Consider the following 26,089-nt stretch of genomic DNA (forward strand, 5'->3'; position numbering starts at 1 on the left):
GAGGTGCACAGACTCAGAGGTAACCACAGCTTTGGAGCATCCTTGGACATGCACACCGGTTAAAGAGAGAGAAGCATCTGATGCCGGGTGCAGGAAGTTCTCCTGTGTGGAGTCTGGATGGGCAGAAGTCTCTTCGGGCAGGAGAACTGGTGCACTACCCACGCACATTACCCATTGGGGTTTCTCCGGGATACAGGGAGATGAAGCTTCAGTAGGGACTTCAAGGTTGGGGTCAGGAGGTCTCAGGGAGGACAGACCCTGGCGTGACGGCTTGCCTCTACGTCTAGCACGTCTGGACTGCCTCTTGAGGTTGAGAGAAGTATTCCGGAAAGCGTAGTCACCCTGTGAGGATTCTGGGTGGGCAGTAGTCTCATTGGGCTGGAGGACTATTGCGCTACCCACACACATTACCCATTGGGGCTGCTCCGGGATATTGGGAGGTGAAGCTTCAGCAGGAGCCTCCGGGTTAGGATCATCGAAGACCATTAGAAAGGCCACCAGGAAGGCCATTAGGTCCCGGAGGATCGGATCCTGTGTTTCATATAGGGGGTTGATCCATTCCAAGGCATCACCCGCCAGGTAAGACATAATAAAGGCCACTTTAGCCCAATCGGAAGGAAAATAGAGAGGGTAGGCCTTAAAGTGTAGCATGCATTGCTCCACAAATGCACGACACTGTCTTGGATCCCCATAGTAACGTGGCGGATCCGCAGGAACGAGAGCTGATAGATCCATCTGGACGGTGCGTAATTTCGCCTGGAACTCAGCTAAAGAGGGAAAAAAAATTTATTTATTTATTTTAATGCATGTATTCGCTGGAAAAACTTCTCAAAGAGCGAAGGCCGTGGGGCTCAACGGGAACCATGGCCTGAGCATGCTGTTATGCACACGCCCGGGTTAAGCGGCGTGTGCGTGGGATAGGTAGTGATTCCACTGGACCGTGCCGGAGAGTGAATGCCTGGAGGGGCGTGACTAAGTATTCACCCGATCCGACCAGGGTCGCACGACGGCATACGACGCCAGTGCACCAAGGAGGAACCGAGCAGAGGGACCAGGTGCTACTCCAGGACAGACCCCGGACACGGCTGTTGACCCACACAAGGAAATACAGGAATAGGCTGGTAGGCTGGCACACAGACTGGAGGGTATAGGCAGGCACGACTGGTATGCAGGCAGGCGGGTATGCAGGCAGGGGGGTAAAGGCAAGCACAGCTAGAGTGCAGACAGGGAGGCACTAGCAGGTAGGAACACAGGCGGGATAGGACCCAGTACACACCGGGACTCAGGAACAATACAGGCAGAGGGTTACAGGCAAGCACAGCTAGAGTGCAGACAAGGCTGAGCAGGGAGGACAGGGCTCTGTTCACACGGAACAGACAGGAAGGGAAAGACAGAGCCAGATACTCACACAGTACTTGCAGAAGCAACAAGCAGGAGTTAGGTACGAGTTCAGACTCTGCAGAAAAAGGAAGGGAACGGACATAGAGGCAAAACAGGTAAAGGACAGGAGAGAGTTCAGACTGGAACTGAGTGTACGGAGGAGACCGACACTGCAGCGGGATACAGGAGCGGGTCTGGGAATACGGCCCCCAGAGAGGCGGAACGAACAGGCAAGGAGCGTGTTCAGACAGGACAGACAAGAGAACACAGAAAGGACTCAGTTCAGACACGGGAACTAATACCGCAAAGCAGGAGACATACAGGACTTAGTTCAGACACGGGAACTAATACCGCAAAGCAGGAGACATACAGGACACAGTTCAGACACGGGAGCTGATACCGCAAAGCAGGAGACATACAGGACTCAGTTCAGACACGGGAACTAATACCGCAAAGCAGGAGACATACAGGACTAAGTTCAGACAGGCCTGGAAATACAGCCTCCAGGAAAGGCAGACAAGGAAACAAAGACGGGACCTGGCACCTTCAGAGTGCAAGCACACACTGAAGGAAAACACTATGCTCAGGCAGGGATAGAAGGGAGCTGCTGGGCTATATACCAAGTGTCAGACAGCAATAGGCTGAGGACGCACAAGGGGCGTGACCCACAGCAGGTACAAAGAGCAGGAAGTGATCGGGCGCCGCCCTTAAGCAGCAGAGACAGACACAAACAGACAGCATGGAGGGAAGCCAGAGAGACATTCTGGACAGGAGATCAAGTGCGCTCTCTTGCACAGTGGGAGATGGACCACCATGCAAGGACGCCGCCAGGTATGTTACAGTGTGCACATACCCTAACTCAGAAAGCCCTAATAGGATATTTAAGTGTTTCCTAAACTAGACAAACCTGTTTACAGTAGCTATAGGATGGATTCTAAGAGCAGATTAGAGATGTCCTGTATTGGTGGTCTTGTACGGTACTTACGATTCTTCCATAGACTTTAGATAAGCGATTTTTCTCTCTAACACATCAATATCCCTCTCGTGTCCTTTCCACTGACGCTCTTCTGACTCCAGATTCCCAGATGGCTCTGAACTCTCCAGCTCTTTTCTCTTCTCCTGCATCAGGAATTCCATATTTTGACAGTTTTGGAGAAAAGTCTTCACATCAGCCAGACTGATAAGTTCTGCACCCTTTTCCTCTTTCAGAACTTCCAAGTGATTCCAACTGAGTGAAATAAATATTATTTTATATTTTATCAAGATCCAAGTCCAACATGAATAGCAAGCATTATTAAAGAGATTTTACCAACGATAACATCAATGTCCATTAATGACTGTTAAATGGACAGCAAAAGAAGCAATACGTTGGTAGTTTTTTTGCTGTCACCAGCCCAGAAAAACTGGATTCAGACAGAATCCCGGCGCCTGTAATTCAGTATAATGAGGAAAACAGGGTCTAGCGTCTACAATTTTGGACTCTATAATTTTTTAAGCCGTGAATGCCTTTTATCCCAAATTCCCTAGTGTGGTCTGCTGTGCTATTGTGTCTTCAGAAAAGGACCTATTATTTAAAGATTAAGGATAAAATAAATATTTTCGATCTTTTTTGGGAGAAACGCAAGTGAGATACCTGGTGGCATAACTTAAAGGACTGAAAGGGGTTTCCTGGCTGTTATTTATTTTTTTTAAAAAAAGGATGCACTTAATCTAATTAATGGCTTGCCAATCCCGTTCTGACCCTAAGTTCCCAGTTTCTGCTTTCTGGCCCCTCTGGACACACAGGAAATGAACAGTTATTTCCTGTGTGTCGAGAAGGACTAGCAAATAAATAAGAAAAACTGGAATAACAATAAAGTGCAAATAGGGTTTTATCCGAGTAGCAATGGGGAGACCAAAGCCGATGGTACTCACCTGGTGTGGTTTGTGTACCCACAACCACTAAATGGCTCAAGGCTGCTGCAGACCCATGGCTTGGAAAACAAGTAATTGGAATATAAGGGTTAATTCTGCGCTACCGGGATGGAAGAATAGAAGAAAACGATATCCAGAAATGCTGTTTATTAGTCAACGCGTTTCGAAGTTCCAAACTTCTGGATATTGTTCTCTTCTATTCTTCCATACCGGCAGCGCAGAATTAACCCTTATATTCCAATTACTTGAGAAGGACTTGCAAGCAGAGACCAGCAAGTGACACAAAAAGCATCAGAAGTGGACAGTCGGCATATCAGTGAGGAGAGTATGGCTTTTAAAACATTCTAAACCTGTTATAAAAAGAAATTATGGTCTAGACAACCCCTTTGAAAGGATCTAGTGCTGTCATATTGGTGCCAAACACCACAACACAATTCTTGTCTTCTGTGGCCTAGTCTTGGACTCCACATCATTGTCTTGTGTGGTCTTGAAAACAGTCAAATTAGGAGGACCACCTATATACAACCTGAATTACTATAGTGATAAATGACCACTAATGGTTAACCCAAAGTCTTAATGACAAAGGCTGTAAGAAATACCAATAAAGCTACCGCACCTTTTACCAATGGCCTTCAGGTGGTCCAGAATTTGATTTTTCATGTCAGGAGCAGTCTTGACTAATTCATTAGCCATGTTGTTAATCTCGCCTAGACGTGCCTTCCCAGCTGCCAGATCAGTCAAGAAGTTCTGGAATAAAAACATCCAAATGATACTTATTAAATTATTAAAATGTTTATAGCGATGTCCAAAATCTATTGCCATCTAAAAACAGTATCCTGTGGGTCATCTTGATTTATCATCATCTTACTAGCCTGACAGTAAAACCGAAATAAAAAATAATTGCAAAAATGGGAATTTATATATACAGTACAGACCAAAAGTTTGGACACACCTTCTCATTTCAAGATTTTTCTGTATTTTCATGACTATGAAAATTGTACATTCACACTGAAGGCATCAAAACTATGAATTAACACATGTGGAATTATATACTTAACAAAAAAGTGTGAAACAGCTGAAAATATATCTTATATTCTAGGTTCTTCAAAGTAGCCACCTTTTGCTTTGATGACTGCTTTGCACACTCTTGGCATTCTCTTGATGAACTTCAAGAGGTAGTCACCGGAAATGGTCTTCCAACAATCTTGAAGGAGTTCCCAGAGATGCTTAGCACTTGTTGGCCCTTTTGCCTTCACTCTGTGGTCCAGCTCACCCCAAACCATCTCGATTGGGTTCAGGTCTGGTGACTGTGGAGGCCAGGTCATCTGGCGTAGCACCCCATCACTCTCCTTCTTGGTCAAACAGCCCTTACACAGCCTGGAGGTGTGCTTGGGGTCATTGTTCTTTTTTTAAAAATAAATGATGGTCCAACTAAATGCAAACCGGATGGAATAGCATGCCGCTGCAAGATGCTGTGGTAGCCATGCTGGTTCAGTATGCCTTCAATTTTGAATAAATCCCCAACAGTGTCACCAGCAAAGCACCCCCACACCATCACACCTCCTCCTCCATGCTTCACGGTGGGAACCAGGCATGTAGAGTCCATCCGTTCACCTTTTCTGTGTCGCACAAAGACACGGTGGTTGGAACCAAATATCTCAAATTTGGACTCATCAGACCAAAGCGCCAGATTTCCACTGGTCTAATGTCCATTCCTTCTGTTCTTTAGCCCAAACAAGTCTCTTCTGCTTGTTGCCCGTCCTTAGAAGTGGTTTCCTAGCAGCTATTTTACGATAAAGGCCTGCTGCACAAAGTCTCCTCTTAACAGTTGTTGTAGAGATGTGTCTGCTGCTAGACCTGTGTGTGGCATTGACCTGGTCTCTAATCTGAGCTGCTGTTAACCTGCGATTTCTGAGGCTGGTGACTCGGATAAACTTATCCTCAGAAGCAGAGGTGACTCTTGGTCTTCCTTTCCTGGGGCGGTCCTCATGTGAGCCAGTTTCTTTGTAACGCTTGATGGTTTTTGCAACTGCACTTGGGGACACTTTCAAAGTTTGCCCAATTTTTGATAATGATGGCCATTCGTTTTTCTTTACTTAGCTGCTTTTTTCTTGCCATAATACAAATTCTAACAGTCTATTCAGTAGGACTATCAGCTGTGTATCCACCTGACTTCTGCACAACACAACTGATGGTCCCAACCCCATTTATAAGGCAAGAAATCCCACTTATTAAACCTGACAGGGCACACCTGTGAAGTGAAAACCATTTCTGGTGACTACCTCTTGAAGCTCATCAAGAGAATGCCAAGAGTGTGCAAAGCAGTCATCAAAGCAAAAGGTGGCTACTTTGAAGAACCTAGAATATAAGACATATTTTCAGTTGTTGAACACTTTTTTGTTAAGTATATAATTCCACATGTGTTAATTCATAGTTTTGATGCCTTCAGTGTGAATGTACAATTTTCAAAGTCATGAAAATACAGAAAAATCTTTAAATGAGAAGGTGTGTCCAAACTTTTGGTCTGTACTGTAAGCAGGAAGATGCACAGACTTAAAGGCGACCTGTCACCAGGTTAAAAGTGACCAGTTTTTCATCTTATTTTATTCTTCCTGCTTCTCTTATTATTCTATTTTCCCTTTTTTAAAAATCTGCCATATGGACCCAGAGATATGATTCTTTTTATTCAGTGCTCAATTTTAGGGTCTTTACGAAGGGGGCGGTGCTCGCAGGGTGATTAGGTAGAACAGCCTAAAGACACGCCCCAGAGGACCATGTGAGCCACGCCCCATTAGTAAAGATGATAATATTAGTACTAAATAAAAAGGCCCATATCTCTTGAACCATATGGCATATTAAAAAAACAAAAAAACTGAATACTTGGGGGAGGAGCTGGTAGAAAATAAAAGCAAAAATTGCCCATTTTTGACTTGGCAACAGGACCTCTTTAAGTAAAACCAGACCTGTTGTATTGTCGATGGTGAGGAATTGAAAGAAGGAGAATATTAAAGAGTGAAATGAGTGTTATTGGTTGGAGGCCATTTACAGGTAGAAAAAGTGAAAGACACAACAGCCAGCAGACTGAGGAAGGACAGAGATGGATGTACTGCACAAGCACGGAAGCAACATCTGATCAATACAACATTACTACTCAACGATGTAAATCACAAAAGGTGCCATAGAACCTAATGAGAAGAGACCAAAGTACAATAATCTTCTTTATAGCTTACCTGAAAAAAGTCCAACTTTTTGCAAAATGCATAATTGCGCAAAGATTGTGAATTTTTTGCATTTTTATGCCAATCCAGGCCAGTTCCAGACACTTTTTGAAAAGTTGGATGAGCTTAGCTGTTAGTGTGTGGCCAAGTATGGCTGACAAATTAATCATAACGTCATCTCTGACCCGAGTACATTTCTTGCTGCGGCCCACGGCATTAAGAGGCATGCGCCCCTCAATGTATTTTTGACACCTTTTAATACAGCATACTCTTCGTCAAGACTGACATGCGAAACGCCAGCCTTGGTGAATAAGGGCCTTTGGGTGCCTTTGCATTGGTTCATTTTCAGCTACTAGCATACCTAGGAGCACTCGTTTCCCAATAATCGGGCAGTGCAAACAGGCTGATGATCACTCCACAAACAAGTAAAATGCTTGTTAGTCGGGCGAAACTATGTTTAAGCTTGCTTAAAAATTATTGTCTTGGCAGTCTATGTGTACAGAACGATCGTATTACTGATCACTCTGTGCACATGGAAGTCGGCCTGTGTAAACAGGCTTCTATGTGGTTGTTTAGTAGCCACCATTAGCCAGTGCAAACGATTTGTCGGCAATTAAGTACTTTGGGTACAAAAATAAATCTTACCGATAAATATTTCAACATGATTTTGTCAAACTCCTGCAAATTTGAACTAGTTTTATTTTGTTCACAGCTTATGAAAATATTACGCAGATAACCCCGCCAAGAATATTTATTAGGTCTTACACAATGTTCTTATGCAACCGGATGAAATAAATTTCCTGGATCTGTCTGAGCAAAGCTCAAAATTACGCTTGGAGGAGCTGCTTTGTGAGTTAAGCTTCAAATTCAATATTTAAATAAAAACCATATTGTTTTCTTTAAAGGTAAAAAGAAAGAACTACAACTATCATTAGCCTGCAAGCAACAATGAATCAAGAACAACCAGGATAGCAGGTAGATAATGGAGAAACAAATGGGTTAATTCTGCGTTGCCGTGTGGGAAGCCTGAGGGATGCCAATCCAAGCAGCGTCGGACTGGCCCACCGGAACACCGGACGATCCTCATTTAGAAAGATCAAAGGCCCATCGGAGGCCTCGCGCATGCAGCCTCTGTCATCATGGCCACCGGGAATGTCACTGCTATGCACCACGTGCTGACATCATCATGCGTCGCATAGCAGTGACAGTTAAAGGCCACCAGCCAATCAAAGGCCGCACACGTCAGGAAGATGGCGGGCCAACACAGATTCAGATGCACCGTGAAAAGCGGGGAGGAAGCAGCCTGTGAGCAGAGGACGAGGCCCTGGGAGGGAGTGGCAGCGGCCTGGCAGAGCAGGATGGGGCCTGCTTGGCCGCAGAGGGGCGCTGTGTGGCGGCTTGGGGAGGCTGAGGCCTGGTCTCCTCACAACGCAGGATTGTGCTCTGTCAGGAGGGTTGCAGAGGGTCCTTGGGGGTCACACATCCAGTGTTCTATGCGCCCTGCGGGTGTGGTGAGGGCCCTCCTGGCCTGTGGGCGGGCTCTCCAGGGGTCCTCCCATGCTCTACAACTGGAAGTGATCACCAGTGACATTATACACAGGAGCTCTGTATATAGTCTCAGTGTACAGATAATACAGGGATCAGCACTGACCATATACACAGGAGCTCTGTACATAGTGTAATGTCACTGGGGATCACTGTATTACCTGTACACTGACACTATATGTCGAGCTCCTGTGTATTATGTCACCAGTGGTAATATTTGTGTTTTTAGTATTGTGATTTTTAGTCATGATCATTATTGGATTATTAGTCGGTCACTAAGTGGTGGTAATATGTGATCTGGTCATGGTGTGGCCATGTTTGTCTCCTGTATGTGGTATTATTCGGTCACTATGTGGTCTGGTCACAGTATGTCCCCTATATGTGGTATTATTTGGTCGCTATATGATGGTAATATGTGGTCTGGCCATGGTGTGGTGATAATTCTCCCTTGTATGTGATATTATTCAGTCACTATGTGGTGGTAATATGTGGTCTAGTCATGGTGTGATGGTATTTGTCCCTTGTATGTGGTATTATTCGGTCACTATGTGGTGGTAATATGTGATCTGGTCATTGTGTGGTGGTATTTGTTCCTTGTATGTGGTATTATTGGTCTTGGTATTGTGGATTGTGTTGTATATGGAAGTCACTTGTTCTCTCTGATATCAATACTTTATTAGAAATTAATTACTTGGACATTTAACTCTTCTCTGTCCTATGTCTATTACACAGTAAGAAATATACACTTAGAAGTTGTCCAGTGAAAACAAGTAACCGCCTATTCTAAGGCCACGTCCACACGTTCAGTATTTGGTCAGTATTTTACATCAGTATTTGTAAGCCAAAACCAGGAGTGGGTGATAAATTCAGAAGTGGTGATGTGTTTCTATTATACTTTTCCTCTGTTTGCTCCACTCCTGATTTTGGCTTACAAATACTGATGTAAAATACTGACCAAATATTGAATGTAGCCTAAGGGTAAGTTATTGATTTGTGGTGGATGACTGCTGGGACCCGGCCGATCAGAGGAATGTGGAGCTTTTATCCCCATTAGACTGGAGCAGCATGTACGACTTGACCACTGATCCATTCATTCCCTTAGTGGCTGCGATTGCTTCCCTTGGCTTTTTCTGGAAGCCCCAAAGAGGCTGAATGGAGCTGTGGTCAGACCTGCCACTCCATTTTAAAATGAGGATAAAATGGGGATAAAAGTGCCCTGTCAGGGATAAAAGTTCCCCATTTTTCTGATCAGTGCGGTATCCAATGGTCGAATTCCACAGATCAATAAGTTATCACCTATCTAACCTGTGAATCGGTGATAAATTGTTTTCAGAAAGAACCACTGTAATGTAAACTACCGTAATTGTACATCTCAGTTATAGTATGTGCACAGTAGATGTGCAGGAGCCGCCTGTGTTTTACAGTTGACACTCCACTATAATGGGGATAACGGCTAACAGGTATTTGCATATAGCTGTAAGGTGGGCCCCGAGGATCAATTCTTCCTGTGGCCCCAGACACCCCAGTCCGATCCTGAATCCGAGTATAAGTGGTTTATTAGTCAACACGTTTGAAGTATACAAACTTCTTCAGGACAACCACAAACGTGGTTGTCCTGAAGAAGTATGTATACTACGAAACGCGTTGACTAATAAATCACTTGTACTCAGATTGGCATCCCTCATCGGGTGAGCACCATTATGCAATTCTCTTAACATTGTTACCAAGATAAGACCCTATTTTGCGCTTTGTGTCTTTCCAGTCCTTCTTTTACTAATATAGCAGGTAGGGTACAAACCAGCCACAACACGTTTCACATTAGATTTTTCAGGGGGTTAACACAAAAAACGCGAATCGCAAGTTTGGTTTGATTTGTGCCTATCTAATATTCTGGTAATTACTGATTATTGATTAGGAATTGATTTGACAAATATTTCATGAATATTTGGTATTTTTTAGGACTTATAATTCGCCAATGCTTGTGGTGATATAATTTATTTTTGCATGTCTGGAATCTTGCTTTACTGCATGGTATTCCACTTGGTTTTATACTTTTTACATATAATATTGGTTGTTCCTAATACTAGCAACTCATTTGTTTATCCACTAAACCAGGGTACTTGGGCCGGACCTTTCTGATTCTTTTATATGTCCTATGGATCTTTATTTCTGTGTGTTTTTAAATTGTTTATATGAATAAAGATATTATATGCTTTTGTATTTACCCGTATTTTTTGGACTATAAGACGCACATTTTTCCTCCAAAATTTTGGAGGAAAATGGGGGGTGCGTCTTATAGTCCGAATGTTGCTGGGGGGTATATATATATATATATATACACTGTGTGGGGGGAGTGGTTGTGGTGGAGGAGAGGGGCACAGGAGGCAGCAGTCGCCAGCTGCAGCCTACACTGTTCCCGTTGCTAAAGAAAGTTAATATTCACTGCTCCCCACACCCATAGGCATGGGGAGCATTGAATATTCATGCTCCTTAATAGCGGCACACAGTGTATCAGCAGTGCGGCTCCTGCTACAGCCAGGCGATCGCGTGTGCCCGCCGGAAGTCACTGCTCCCCACGCCGTGACTGTGTGTGCAGGGAGCAGTGACTTCATGCTCCTTAATAGCCGGCACAAAGCTACGGCTACGATGTGTACCGGCTATCAGGATGGAGGGGTGCCATGCATATCAGGATGGAGGGGTGCCATGCATACCAGGATGGGGATGAGGGCCACGTATAATAGGGAGGGGGGGGGGCATATCTACCAGGATGGGGGATATTATCAGAATTGGGGGACATTATCCCTATACCAGTGTCAGCAGCAGACCCCCTTCCCCTTAACAGTGCACCGTGACCACATTTTTTGCTTACATTTTTTTCTATTTTCCTCCTCTAAAACCTAGGTGCTTCTTATGGTCCGGTGCGTCTTATAGTCTGAAAAATACGGTAGTTTTCACATTGTGTACATTCTTTGGTTTCATTTGCTACTTTTTGAAGACATTTATTTCAAATATTGGCCGAATATTGGATTATTTTAAAGATAATGGTGGTCCCCGACTACATTTTGGCAAGGAGCGGTTGGTGGTGGTGGTTGCGTATAACAAGACCACCGCACAGCCCTTTCAATCAAAAATGTACTGTACAATTTTGTCACTTGCTTGTCAGTTTAGATGGTACTTTTGGAAAAAAAACACACAATCTACAGATGAAACAATGCTAGTGTCTGACATATGAGCGCACAGAGCTGTACACAGACTCCCTCTGTAAATGCGGATATGACTGGCCCAATAAATGTTCATGTGAACCGAGCCTAATAACTTTTTAACCAACACTTTATTTGTAAGGTTAGCATTTAGACACTGTGGCCCCGATTCCTCATGGCCGGCATTTGTACACAAATTTTACAACTTTTCAAAGTAATTTAGGCCAGAATTCTGAATGTCGCACCAATAAAAAGCCACCTACCTCATACTTTTGCTGCATGACCTCCACATTATCAGGGTTTGGCTGAAAAGTCTGAAAAATCTTTTCCTTGTCATCCATCCAAGACTGGAACTCCCCACAAGTGCTGTAAAACTGATACAGACGGACCATTTCTTCCAAAGCTTTCTTCCTTTTCTACAAAACAAATAAAGAGTCAGATTTTTGCTACAATTTAAAAGATAAGAAAAAGATGCCTGACACCGAAGGCAAAGAAATGGCACCGATGCCATCACTTCTACTCACAGTCATTGCATAATCATAGTAAGCTCTGTGTCTTGATGGAATTGAAACATTTAATGGCCCCTTGGGAAAGCATCGATTGCCCCCTATGGTTTACTAGCAAAGACGTTCTGTATGGCATACAGGTTTAGTGAAGTAGGAAAAATAATCATATTGGACATGTGCATACAATAGTTGCCACTGCTTTGGTCTACATTTTGACAAGACCATAAATCCTTGTAGGCTGCTGGTCCCTGGACTTGTATATTAGGGGATATATAAATTGCAGCACATCATAAAGGTCTTGTTGGGTTTCAAAAACCCCTACTCCTATGGGACGTTAAGAGCCAGAACCATAGACTTACTATTACTTCATAATGTCCTCTTGTGCAGTAATCACCTCCATGCACAAACCACCTTCATCGGCACATCCATTGGCGATTCATCGACACATCCATCCAGATGATAAAATAAATTAAAATTGTTAAAACAGAAACCTCGGAACGTGCCGCGTTTCTGGTGTACGACGACACCCTACGACTAAGGGTGTCGTTGTACACCAGAAACGCGTCAGATTCTGAGGTTTCTGTTTTAACAATTTTAATTTTCAACTAATAAAAGATTTCATTTTGTCACCTGGATGGATGTGCCGATGAATCACCTATTTCCTTTCTTCTATATGGTACCCACCAGATGGACTCCAATCAGAACTGAAGCTTTCAAGCCTTTAAAGTAATAAGCTCCTAACCTCCCCCTCCATCCTTCCCGATCGTATTGTTCCACAAACCACTTACCTTTTTATGATCAGAAGTCACTACTAAATCCAAATGTTGGAAAAGGACAAATAGGTTGGTTGCAAAATAAAAGTTTGGGACACTTGCGTTTACACACTTGGATCACCACTTTTTTTTAATAAAGAAAAGTGTATGGAGGAATGTGGATCCTTTAACTCCAGGAATCTTTTCCTCAAAATTTGTGCAAGAAGAGCCAGTTTTGAGGGGCACCATAAATAGCCTGATAGGTTCCCTATAAGCCTACACAGGTGATTAGAAGCTCCGCACCAGACAAGCTGGGTACCAACCTAGAGAAGTGTAATGAAATTAATATGTACAGAACGTGGATTTTCATACTTAAAATCCCTCTATCATTGAATACATTGTGAGACACTTGACTATGAACATACATCCTGACACTAGGAGGCTTGTCACTAAGAGAAAAAGTGTTGGCCCCCAGCTGGTGGGCTATACGCTTTGCTAGGACACTAGTAAGCTCAGTTTAGTCTCAAAAGCAGTAGGAGCATAACCTAAAAAACAGGAAAAATTCTATAACAAGTAACAACCAGGAACCAACATGACCTGAACTAGGGGAAGAAAACCAATGCCCACACACAACTAGAACTGACTCCAAGACAGAAGAACCAGGCATAGGGTGGAAGGGAAGGCAACAGTAAAAATCAAATATTCTCATTAACAGCATTGTAGGACACAAAAATGTAGGATGTTCCAGAACAGTCAAAATAAGTGATAAATGCAGACAGCGGCCTGCAGAACATTACGCTCCAAGGTGTCATTGGCTGAAGTCATAGAGTGAATCATGTAAAATTTGATGAAGGATTGGACAGAGGTCCAATTAGCAGCCTTACAGATCTGAGAAATTAAGGTCTGGTGCCTGACTGTCCAGGAAGCCCTGACCGGCCCTGTGGAAAGAGTGGTAACCTGAAACGGCAGAAATTTACACTTGGACTTGTAGGCTTCCACAAAAGCTGACCTGATCCATTTGGAAAGGGTAATTTTGAGGCTGTGTGCCCACGATGCGTTTTTCAAGCATTTTTGCTGCGGAATTTCTGCTGCGGAAACGCTTGAAAAACGCTTGGTAATCCGTGCCCCATGGTCCCCAATGACAATCCGCATGTTCTGTGCCCATGCTGCGGAATTTTCCGCAGCGGATTTTATGTGCGGAAAAATCTGCAGCATGTCCATTATTTGGGCGTTTACGCATGCGTAATTGCCTACTCAATGCATTAAAAAAAAGCATGGCAATTCCGCAAGTACAAAACGCATCAAAAACGCGTGTTAAATTCCGCATGCGTTTTTACTGGCAAGGACATGCAGAAATGAATCGGAAATTTTCCGCTTCATTTCTGCATCGTGGGCACATAGCCTGAAGGTTGACAGGCCTTTGCATGGCCTATCAGGGATCACAATAAGAGAATTGGAAAGTCAGGAAAGGGCAGCAAGCTCAGACACCTGCGAATGTAGGTTATCATCACCAGAAATATCACATTCTACAAAAGAAACTTTGGAGAGTGTAACATCCCTGGCGGTGTGTTGGCATGGCTTACCACCTCCCACCATGCAAGACTGCCATCTTACCTATCAGTCCAGGCTGCACACTTTGCTCCAGTACCTGCTGTGTCTCTTGTCTGATTGCTTAGGGCGGCGGCGCGGTTACTGCCTGATTCTTATAGTTACTGTGTGCACAGTCCTAATGCGTCCCCAGCCTATTGCTGTGAGTCACTGGATACTTAAACCCCCTCCACCCAGTAGAAGGTGCCTGAGCAACACTTTCTTTCAGTGTGTTCTGTGGAACTGAGTTACCAGGTCCTGTCCTGTATCTTGTCTGTTTCCGCCACCCTGGGGGCTGTATACCCAGGCCTGTTACCTGCATCTGTGACTTCTAGTCTGTTCCGCCACCCTGGGGGTTGTATACCCAGGCCCGTTACCTGTATCCGTGACTTCTAGTCTGTTTCCGCTACCCTGGGGGCTGAGTTCCCAGGCTCGTTCCTGTATCTTGTTCCTGGTTCAGTTCCTGTCTGAACAGTGTCCTAGCCCATTACTTGTTTGTCTCTATCTCCGTATCTTCCCTTTTCCTGCAGTGTCTGAACCTGCACCTAACTCCAACTCGTTGTCTCTGTACTTCTGTTTGTGGGTTTAGTGTCCACTAGCTACTTCATTGTAAGTACCTTGTGTGTATTTGCTCTGCTCTGCTTGTTTACTGCACCTGCGGGTCTTGCTCTGCTCTGCTTGTCTACCGCACCTGCGGGTTTTGCTCTGCTCTGCTTGTCTACTGCACCTGCGGGTTTTGCTCTGCTCTGTTGTCTACCGCACCTGTGGGTTTTGCTCTGCTCTGTTGTCTACCGCACCTGCGGGTTTTGCTCTGCTCTGCTTGTCTACCGCACTTGCGGGTTTTGCTCTGCTCTGCTTGTCTACCGCACCTGCGGGTTTTGCTCTGCTCTGCTTGTTTACCGCACCTGCGGGTTTTGCTCTGCTCTGCTTGTCTACCGCACCTGCGGGTTTTGCTCTGCTCTGCTTGTTTACCGCACCTGCGGGTTTTGCTCTGCTCTGCTTGTCTACCGCACCTGTGGGTTTTGCTCTGCTCTGCTTGTCTACCGCACCTGGGGTTTTTGCTCTGCTCTGCTTGTCTACCGCACCTGCGGGTTTTGCTCTGCTCTGCTTGTCTACCGCACCTGCGGGTTTTGCTCTGCTCTGCTTGTCTACCGCACCTGCGGGTTTTGCTGTGCTTTGCTTGCTTACCGCACCTGCAGGTCTTGTTCTGCTCTGCTTGTCTACCGCACCGGCGGGTTTTGCTCTGCTCTGCTTGTTTACCGCACCTGCGGGTTTTGCTCTGCTCTGCTTGTCTACCGCACCTGCGGGTTTTGCTATGCTCTGCTTGTCTACCGCACCTGAGGGTTTTGCTCTGCTCTGCTTGTCTACCGCACCTGCGGGTTTTGCTCTGCTCTGCTTGTCTACCGCACCTGCGGGTTTTGCTCTGCTCTGCTTGTCTACCGCACCTGCGGGTTTTGCTCTGCTCTGCTTGTCTACCGCACCTGCGGGTTTTGCTCTGCTCTGCTTGTTTACCGCACCTGCGGGTTTTGCTCTGCTCTGCTTGTCTACCGCACCTGTGGCTCTGTTCCTGTATCCCAGTCTGTACTGGTCCCTATCCTGCCTGCGATCCTACCTGCCAGTACCCACCTGTCTGCACACCAGCCGTGCCTGCCAGTACCCACCTGTCTGCATACCAGCCGTGCCTGCCAGTACCCACCTGTCTGTATGCCAGCCTAACCTGCCTGTTCCTGCATTCCCTGGTGTGGGTCAACAGCTGTGACCGGGGTCTGACCTGGAGTAGCACCTGGTCCCTCTGCTCGGTTCCTCCCTGGTTCACGGAGTCGACTGAGCCGCCATGCGACCTTGGTCAGACCGAGTTGATACTTAGTCACGCCCCTCCAGGCACTCCTCGGTTCATGGTCCAGTGGGTACACTAACCACGCTCACAGCAGTCAATCCGGGCGTGTGCATAACAGAGAGATGCTGTGAAGAGTCTCAAAGGGAGGTCTTATGGTTCCACTCAATGGTGATGCACAATAAGTCACTCCCTGTAGTAAGATCTTCTGTTCCTTCAAGTAGGAGAGGCTTAAGCCTATGCCCAGACTGGACCTAAGATCAAAAAAAGATTCCAAGCAATGGAGAAAACCCTTGGGATGGATATTGCCCTATTCACACTTGTGAAAGTAGGACTTTCTGTTCACACTAGTGAATGAAAGAGTCTAACGATTTTTTCATAAAATTTTAAAAACCTACTGTACATAATACTATTGGAAAGCATAGCGCCTTGCAGCAGGCAGGGTTGCCAACTGTCCAGAAATTCTAGGACAGCCCGTAAAATAAAGCACTTTTTTTACCCCTTTAGTAAAAACAATTTGAGGCGTCCATGAGTTTTTTTGAAGCTGAAGAAACTTATTCAGATTATCTTAACTGTAATTATCATGTTACAGTTTACGGTGAATGCAGCAGATGTCTCTATATCAGAATGATGGGCTGCAGACATGGATCACTTATAATAATAGTTTATTATGGTTTTCCAAGGTGTCCATAAAAGATATTGTCTGTCCGTGATTTTTTGATAAGCTGTGCAGAAAAAAATAAAATGTTAAGTTGGCAACCCTGGTAGCAGGTCTTCATTTGGTGAAAAGCAAGAAAAATTAAAGTGACATCTACAGAATGGGAGGAATAGAACTAAGCAACAGCACATGTGAAAAAGACTTGGGTATACTAATAGATCACAGACTGCACATGAGTCAATAGTGTGATGCAGCAGCAAAAAAGGCAAACACAGTTCTGGAATGTATTAAGAGAAGCATAGAGTTTAGATCACGTGAAGTAATTATCCCCCTCTTCTCCTCCTTGGTCAGACCTCATCTGGAATACTGTGTCCAGTTCTAGGCCCCACATTTTAAAAAAGACATCGAATAACTGGAGCAAGTTCAAAGAAGAGCTACAAGGATGGTGAGCGGACTGCAAACTATATCCTACGAGGAACGGTTAAAGGAACTGGGAATGTTTAGCTTGCAAAAAAGAAGGCTAAGAGGAGACTTAATAGCTGTCTACAAATATCTAAAGTGATGTCACAGTGTAGAGGGATCATCCTTATTCTCAATTGCACATGGAAACATGAGAAGCAATGGAATGAAACTGAATGGGAGAAGATATGTGGCGCCCCTGAGGGTTCAGTCGCCACAGAGGTACTGCATCTCACCCAGAGGTGTGGTATCCCACTCTCAGGTAAGAATAGAGTGCTGCCCGGGACCCTAGCACCTGCATCCAACACGTCCACTTCAGTAGGGCAGGGCGAGATTGCTCCTAAGGGAGAGCACAGTCCCTGGTCCCTGGCTGGAGTGGAGGGGAACCAAGTGAGGGGGAACCATGTAGTGGGTGTGGGTGGAGGAAGCAGATCAGGGGAGCATGAAAGGAAGCTGTATAAAAAGGGGAACCATCTTGGGAAGTGAGTCCAGTCCAGTCAGAGTGTTCAGTTGGAGGAGGAAAGTGAGGGGAGCAGGGGCTCTACACGAGCCCTGCTCCGTTGCGGGCCTGAGGAGAGGCCCAGGACTGAGAGAGGAGAGGGAGCAGGAGAAAGGCTCCAGGAACAGAAGGGATCCCAGGGGTACGGGAAGTGCTGGAGGCCATCCGTACGCCCGAATCTGCCAGGCGGTGGAGAGATCGAGCCGCAGAGGGGATCGGCCCCTAAACTAGTGGAGAACTAGAAGGCTCAGCTAGGAACCGGAATCTCCTGTACTTGCAAGGTGCAGTGGCCAAAACCACAATTACATCACGAAAATGTGGCCACAGAGGGTCCAGGGGACTGCAGGTCGCCCGACAAGACCCGAGGCTACTGGATTGGGACACTGATTGTGAGGCGCAGGGCAGGAGGGCGAGAGCCAGTGCAGGAAGACGACTGAGGAAGGCACATAGAAAGGGGTCCTGTCAGGCACTCTTGAATTACCTGAGGGATTGCTGAACCCCTGCCTGGTGAACGCAGCACGAAGTGTGAGGTTGTAGTCCGGAACCTGTAACCTGAGGAACTTGATAACTGTGAGTAAACTCAGAAGACTGCACCCCACTGTCTCTGTGATTATTATCTGCGCCATCACCCCTGCACTACAACGCCCAGCATCACCTATAACATCTACACTGCCCTGGAGCTAAGCTCTACCTGTGGAGAGCCACACCAGCTTTGCTGCACTAACATCAGCTCCGGAGGACCTGCTCCGCAGCGGCGGCTCCCTTTAGCCACATACCTCAGGTGGCGTCACGAACTTTGTACATGAAAACTATAAAATCCCCTTTTTACTGACCGCCCTGGGTCACGGACCGGGTCACCGCCACTGTGACATCTCCCTTAGCAACGACCGGCCCGGCACCGAGTACCCCGCGGCCCAGGCGGCGCGTCATAGATACAGATTACATATTAGAAAAAAAATTTGACAGTGAGGGTGACCAATGAGTGGAACAGGCGGCCATGGGAGGTGGTGAGTTTTTCTTCAATGGAAGTCTTCACACAGAGGCTGGACAGACATCTGTCTGAGATGGTTTAGTGACTCCTGCATTGAGCAGGAGATTGGACACGATGACCCTGGAGGTCCCCTCTAACTCTAACATTCTATGATTCTATTGAAGCTCAACCAGAGATTGATGACATTTCTAAGTCCATCTAAAAATGCAAATAGGAGTGCGTATAAACGTATCACCTTGGCCAGTTGCTGAAGGTTCTCATAAGAAGCTTCTATCTCTTCCTGCACACCTCTGATTTTATCTGGTGACATCTGAGGGTCTGGTTTGGACTCATCATTTTCAGGGGGCATTGATGCCATGTAGCTTCTTTTTTGTGGTCTGCTCCTTTCTTGTGTAACCATAACATTTCCTGCCTTTTTCTCCTGCTGGAGTATAAATGAAAAAGGATGAATTAATAAAAATGATATCAGAATACACAGTATCTATTTATATAAACTAGTGTAAGTGGACAGGACAGCTGTCAATAAAATGGGACTGTAATAAACACAGTAAACATTGTAGTTTTACCTATACAGCATTGCTAACCTGCAGCTCTTCGGAGGTTGCAATAATGTAAATCCCATCAGGTAATGTGAATAAGACACATTGCTTCAAATAATTGTAGAAATATTGTACAATTTTGAATCAGTTTCTAACATAATTAAAGAGGTTCCCTGGGCATATGATATTGGTAAACTATGTCCAGGATAGGTAACTAATATCAGATCAGTAGGTGGCCGACCCCGACACCCCCACCAATCAGCTGCTAGCAGCTCCGGTGACAGCTGGGTGTAGACATTGCACAGAGATGCACTGTGTAGATCAGTTCAATGTGTAGTGGACGCTGCCAAGTACAGCAGAGCAGCTCTGTTTGATGTTTGCATTCAGCTGCTGCTGGAGCTAACAACTGATTAATGACGACGTGTCAGACCTCACTAATCTGATACTGATTCACAGGAGGACTAAGCTGACAGCCATCGAGGCCTTCAGAAGGCCCTAGCCGCCCTGACAACCCATCAGTACCTCGTGATAGCAACTTGGTGGAAGGGGCAGGCGATGGGAGTGGGTGCAAGCGCGGCTTTTGCACTATTTAAATGTTACTGTCAGTGATTGACAGCAACATTTAAAATGGTTGACAGCAGCAATCGTAGGAGCTCCTGTTGCTGCTGTTACAGGAAAATGCTGGCTGTGTATCACAACTGACATCTACTGGGTATGAAGCGCGCTCAGCTCTCGAGTTCGCTCCACACATTGACACCCAAGGTGTGAAGTCATTTTTTGTATTCATAGCATAATAAAAACCTTTCTGATTATTTTTTTCTACCAGTATCCCCTTTGATGTTGCTGCTAATCTGTGCTTCTAGGGCAGTTCTCCAGCTCCAGTCCTCAAGACCCACCAACAGATCATGTTTTCAGGATTTCCTTAGTATTGCACAGGTAATAATTCCATCACCTGTGCAATACTAAGGAAATCCTGAAAACACGATCTGTTGGTGGGTCTTGAGGACTGGAGTCTCATGAGAACCACTGGGGCAACCACTAATCAGTCTCCTTCCTCCTCCAGAAGCTGACAGTCTCATTTTTCTTCCCCCGCAGAATCAAAGTCAGCAATATAAGTCATTCTACAGCAGAACTGTGCTTTTTCACTAAAAATGTATGACCGATTACACATGACCAACATTCACGGTCAAAATACAGATTGCAATGTACAGACCAGGTGGAGGTCTCCTGATCTGAACTCAGCAGTCTATATATGATGACTTTGAGGAGGCTGGTAAGGACATGAACCCGGCCAAATAGAGGGTACATCAGGCACCAGGACCAGCAATCACTCACCTCTCATAAGTCCTACATGATCACGTAACCATGTTTTACATTACAATCAAAAGCTTTTAGAATACAACAGTGGAACATTGAATCAATAAAAATTATTTCATAACATTAGTCATGGTGTTAAACCATTTTAACAATCTTAATGTGACAGGAAAGACGTACAATTAGAGGAGCTTTGCCTGCTACTGTCTGAGCTTGGTCTCCAAGCCTCCTCACTTCCATGGAATAGGCAGAAATCTCTTTTTCAAGCCTCAAGTGTCTCTGTAATATGGCTTCAGCACTGGACTCATCCTTGCCGAAATCCTCACTTGTAACGAGTGGCAGATGTTCCTTCAGCCATGATTCTGCTTCATTAGCATCAGCAAAGTACTAGATGACACAAGAGAAACACGATCACTTAAATACAAGATTATCCATATTACAGAACTCTCTGAATAAAAAGTCTAGAAAGACCCTTGGCGATGATCAAAAACATTTTGATCATTCGTCTAGTGAGTGCCTGTTTACTACACAATTAAGAAATATATGGAAATAATTGTTCCGGGAAAGGTTCGTTCCTGATGATCGTGCCGTGAAAATACACCCCTACTGATGTAATGTATACTGATGGACACTACAGCAAGTACTACCCTCTACCCACATAGTATATCACTTTGTTCCATCTGTGTTGATGATATTTGTTACAATAGGGAATGAGTCAGACGACCGTATAACTCGGACGGGAATCACAACGCAATGCTCAGACTGGCCGGCGGTACTACCGACCCGAGCATGACAGCCTGTATTTCTATACAGCTGACACGCTCGGGTCGGGAGAGCCGCTGGCCAGTCCGTGCATTGTGTTGTGATCCCCATCCGAGTTATACCATGTTCTGACTCTTCCCTAACCATTGGTTATGATATGTGTCATGGGTATATCAGGTCGTTCAGGATCTGGCTGTAGAAGGTTGCTGCGCTTGGCTTTGCAGACACCTTCTTGATCCATTCATCTCTGTAGTGTAGTGGTATCCTTCTCTCGCTAGGACCCATCAGTGATCTCCAAATTCTGATGCTGATTGACACACCCTTGCTTGATATTTAAAAACAGTCAGTGTCTCCAGAGAGTCGCTGGTGATAGAACTATTTTCCTCTGCTCAGGACTGGATCTCTAGCAGTCGGCTAGTTTCGTCTTGGAGTTTCTTAGTGGATTGTTGTCATCTTCTCTCTGGTGTCTTCTCAAAGCTAAGTGTATCCCCTTGTCTGATTTCCTTGATTGTCTTTAGTTGCAGTGAGGGCTGACTAGTGCTCACCCCTTCCCCTCCCTACCTAGGGCCTAGCTCTAGGGTCAGTTAGGGATTAGGCATCCTGCTCGGCGATAGGTGCGGAACCTATTTAGGGACGGTAGGAGAGTCAGGGTGTTGTAAGATCTGCCTAGGGGTCTCCACTCTCCCTTTCCCTAGTTGTTGGGCTTCCTCCCCTTTCCCATCGTTGTACACTTGGTCCTCCCCTTACCCTGCATGACAATATGTGCCTCATGATATGATTGTGATATGACATGGTTTATAAATATTTTCTAAATATATATATATTCTTTATGCACGGTCAAGTGAATGGACCACTCAGCCCCAAATTTGTCACATAAATAAATCAGGCACTTCTGAAGGATTAACACTGGGTTTCATCTCTCTAGGACCTGCTGTTCTTGAGATATTTGCCAAAATACGTAACACAAAAGGAAATATTAATTTACGGGCAAATAACTGGAGCAATCTGCCAGAAACTTGGAACATAGGTAAACCAGACGCTTCTGAAAGTTTTACACCGGGTTTCATCTTTTCAGGACCTACCAATTTTGACACATTTGTGAAAAAAAACAGAACACAAATAAGAATTTACAGCCTAATGACTTGACCAATTTGCCCCAAATTTGGCATATAAGTCAAATCAGACACTTCTGAAGGTTTTACACCAGGTTTCAGCTCTCGAGGACCTACCTAAAAGCAAATATTAATCGAAATCTCTACACCGCTATACAGATGTAAAATTTCTGCAAATAACTCAGAAATGTCAGCTTCATATCAGTAGTAAATTAAGTTTTTAACCTCACACACAAACCTAAAACAGTAATAGATAGAACTGTGTGAGGCCGGGTAGTTCTACCAGTATATTATGAACCCTAAATATTCCATGTAATAACTGTTTGTTACTATTTTAGTTTCTTGTCTGTGAGCAAAGTGTGAAATGTTGGCTGTTCTTTTCTACATCTCCTTATGCTGACACATCAATAATATACGGGGTCTTGAATGTCAGATATAGAATGCAGTAGTTTTTCTGAAAACTGTTAGTCTCGTATCTCATCTCAGGGGAGCTTTAAGCAATGTTATTTCCATTTTCCTGTCCAGTTATAAGAACAGATAAATGAATATCTTGAAAGTGCAGGACCTCCTATACAACAGACACAAGCAGATCTACAGAGACCCCATCGACTATAACGGGGCACGTCTGATTAGTAAAATGCCGGACACCATGATGGAAACTAATGCAGCATGCGGAGCTATTTGGCAGGATTTGCAATGAAGGCTCTGAACACAGAGTTGAATAAGGCGCTCTTCATTTGATCTGGTATTAGGGGTACAGATCAGGGTCGTACCTACCACCCGTGCAGCCCATTCATTGAACGGGGGCTCCGAGGGAGAGGGGGCCCCTCCAGCCTCCAGCAGGGCCGCCATCAGGGCATGACTGCCCTGACTCCAGTATGGGGCCCTCTCGGAGCCCCGTTGGGGCCCCCCTCTTGTGCGTCTCCTCATGGGGCCCCCGGCCCCATGCTGAGCGCTAAGCGCCGGGACATCTCAGCGCTGCTTTCCTCTGTGTAGCAGTGCAGCGCTGCTGCGGCAGCGCCTTCATGATTCCCCTGACTTCCGGTCATGTGACAGTGACTCGCCCCCTGGGCCGTGGGGCACTCGGAACCGGGCAATAGGGAGACGATGGGGGTAGTAGTGGCGACCCGGTCCGTGGCTCAGGGTGGTCAGACCAATGGCAGTCTGCTATGTGCTGTTCATGTTGTTCGACTACGCCACCCGTGGATTGTGGTTATTATGAACCGCCGCTGCAAGGTAATCCCCTGAGGCTGATGGTGTACGAAGCTGAGGTTGTTTAACTCCCCACGGGAAGAGTGTAGCCCCAGGGTTGTGCAATGAATGATGGGGGTGATGGTGCAGGGAGTCCCAGTACCAGTAGTGCTGGAGAAGCGAGAAAGTACACAGACAACGTACTGCAATCCAATGTCTTTTACTCACAGTTCATGTGCTCCGGGTCACTTCTGTACAGGTAGTGACCGCCCGAGCCGTGCTGCGTCCACCAGGTGTGGGGCTCGGTCAACTCCCAGGCAGTTCAGAAGTCTGGCTCAGTACCCCCTTCTGTCCTTTCTCTGGCCTGCCTCACCAGTGACCCACTTTTGTCCAGCTGCCGCGGATCTGCGCGGGTAAACGTGGGCCCCGTTCCCCGCTGTCCTATATGGTGCCTTCCTAGCAGGTTTGATGAGGTGTCGCACCAATAAACGATCACGACCTCCGGTCTTTGGCTGAGGGTAGTTTCTCCTCCACCAACTTGGGATCCGGTACCCTTAATCTGCCTGACCCTTCACCCGTTATTCTCATGGGTTCTTAGGGTCCCTTCCACCTTCTTGTTCCTGAGCCCTTCTGTTTCTCTATCTCTTCTCCTCCTTTTCTGTTCCTTCTTCTCCTGTTCCTTCTTCTCCTGTTCCTTCTCGGCCTCTTCTCTAGGCCCACTCCTGAGCAGAGCTCCTACAGAGCCTCTGCCCCCTGTCTTCTCCTCTGACTGAACAGAGACTCTTCTCACAGACTGAACACTGTTCTAAGATGGTGCCCACCTTTTATACTTTCCTCTAGAACATGAGCCCAGGTGACCAGCAACCAATGGGCTCCTACCTACGCTCAGGAACCGTCCCCTCCTGCTCCTACATCACTGGGTTTTTCTCCCCCCTCCTCACTCCAGCCAGGGACAGATTCTGTCGTGCCTGCATTGCTGTATAAATGGGAGCACCGTTGAACTGTCCCTCGGAAATGGGGTGTGTGTGCTGTATGCAGCTACCTGAGCCCTGGTCCATACTCCATCCTTACCTGGGAGTGGAATACCACACCTCTGGCAGAGGTGCAATACCCCTGTAGCGGCCGAGCCCTCGGGGCGCTACAACAGCGCCGTCACATGGCCGGAAGTCAGGAGAACCTGGTGGCAGCGACGTAGACGAGCGCCAGGATTCTGCAGGGATCGCATGGGGGTAAGTATAACAAGTTTTATTTTTTTAAAATACAATTAATTAACTAGGAGTGGGGGGAATCAGAGATGCACGGGAGGATGAGAGATGCACGGCGGGGATGAGATGCACATGGGGGGGATGAGAGATGCACGGGGGGGATGAGATGCACGGGGGGGATGAGATGCATGGGGGGATGAGATGCACTGGGGGGATGAGAGCGGCACATGGGGGAGATGAGAGCGGCACATGGGGGAGATGAGAGCTGCACGTGGGATGAGAGCTGCACATGGGGGGATGAGAGCTGCACATGGGGGGGATGAGAGCTGCACATGGGGGGGATGAGAGCTGCACATGGAGGGTGAGAGATGCACATGGGGGGGATGAGAGATGCACATCTGGGGATGAGAGATGCACATGGGGGGATGAGAGATGCACATGGGGGGGTGAGAGATGCACATGGGGGGATGAGAGATGTGACGCGCCCCTGGGCCTGTGTCGCGCTGCGTTGCGCACGCGGGAGCTTACCCGGAGCCGGATCTGTTTAGGGTTGTAGTCTCGTGGCGGTGACCCGGTCCGTGCCCAGGGAGTCAAACTGGACGGCAGTCTGTTAGCGGTAGAAAATGGTTGATGACTACGCCACCCGTTGAATGCAGCCAGGGGGCTGCTGCTGCAGGGCAGACCGCTGAGGCCGGTGGAAGGATGGTGCAGCGTGATAGTATAACCCCCAACGGGAGGGGTATGGCCTCAGGGCAGCCGACGTGGATGATGGGGGTAGCAGGAACCACTCAGAGACGGTATGGTAGCGTTCAGGGTCTTTACTGGTAACAACGATAGACCCTCCCGGAGTACTTGCTAGCGAACGGGGCCTGGTCAGTCCTTGAGCAGATGGGATCTCCCCTGGCCAGGCGTAGTTGTAGGCCTCCCAAGCTGACTGTACTCTTCTGGCTACCTTGCTAGAAGCTGATGTAAGTAGCCCACGTCCCTGAGTGTACCGTGTGGTGCTCACCCGTATGGCCGGTGACTCGGGGCCTTCTAATGGCTTCCGCTCCACGATGGCGGTGCTGGTCCCACGCGTGTGACCGGGCCTTCGGGCTTCTGGGCCAGGGGACCTGAAATCCCCTGCCTGACGGATTCTGCTGCTGGGTAGAAGTTAGTCCCCACAGCCTCGGACTCCGGGTCCGGTAAAGAATCTTCTTAGTCAGGGCGAGCTCTTTAGCTGCCAGCCCCTGACTCCTTGTGACTCTGCTGCTTCCTATGCTGCTCTTGTCTCTACTCTTCCTGGACTCACTAACCCTGCCTCAGCCCCGGGTTTATACAGGGGAAGTTCTTCCCCTCCCAAGGCTGGGCAGGAGGTGTGGCATGCACAGGATCCCTGACCAAAGGACCTCCCACCTGCTCTCAGACGTAATATCTCTATCAC

General features: G+C 46.6%; 1 protein-coding gene across 2 annotated transcripts in view; it reads right to left on the bottom strand.

Moving 5' to 3' along the window:
* Window positions 1-26,089, bottom strand: part of SPTBN5 (spectrin beta, non-erythrocytic 5) — a 466,593-nt gene that overhangs the window by 321,971 nt on the left and 118,533 nt on the right. Inside the window, exons 12-16 of one of the 2 annotated variants that reach the window (XM_073638836.1) lie at window positions 20,577-20,783; window positions 18,779-18,964; window positions 11,521-11,673; window positions 3,911-4,041; window positions 2,366-2,608 (exon numbers count right to left, since the gene is read on the bottom strand). In XM_073638836.1, the coding sequence (XP_073494937.1) occupies window positions 2,366-2,608; window positions 3,911-4,041; window positions 11,521-11,673; window positions 18,779-18,964; window positions 20,577-20,783 (920 nt within the window). Of the gene's footprint in view, window positions 1-2,365; window positions 2,609-3,910; window positions 4,042-11,520; window positions 11,674-18,778; window positions 18,968-20,576; window positions 20,784-26,089 lie in introns of both variants that reach the window. The other variant, XM_073638835.1, reaches the window with a different exon arrangement.

This window comes from Phyllobates terribilis, unplaced genomic scaffold (assembly GCF_046119375.1).
Source record: "Phyllobates terribilis strain yellow unplaced genomic scaffold, ASM4611937v1 Scaffold_7__3_contigs__length_470593459, whole genome shotgun sequence".
Lineage (NCBI taxonomy): Eukaryota > Metazoa > Chordata > Amphibia > Anura > Dendrobatidae > Phyllobates > Phyllobates terribilis.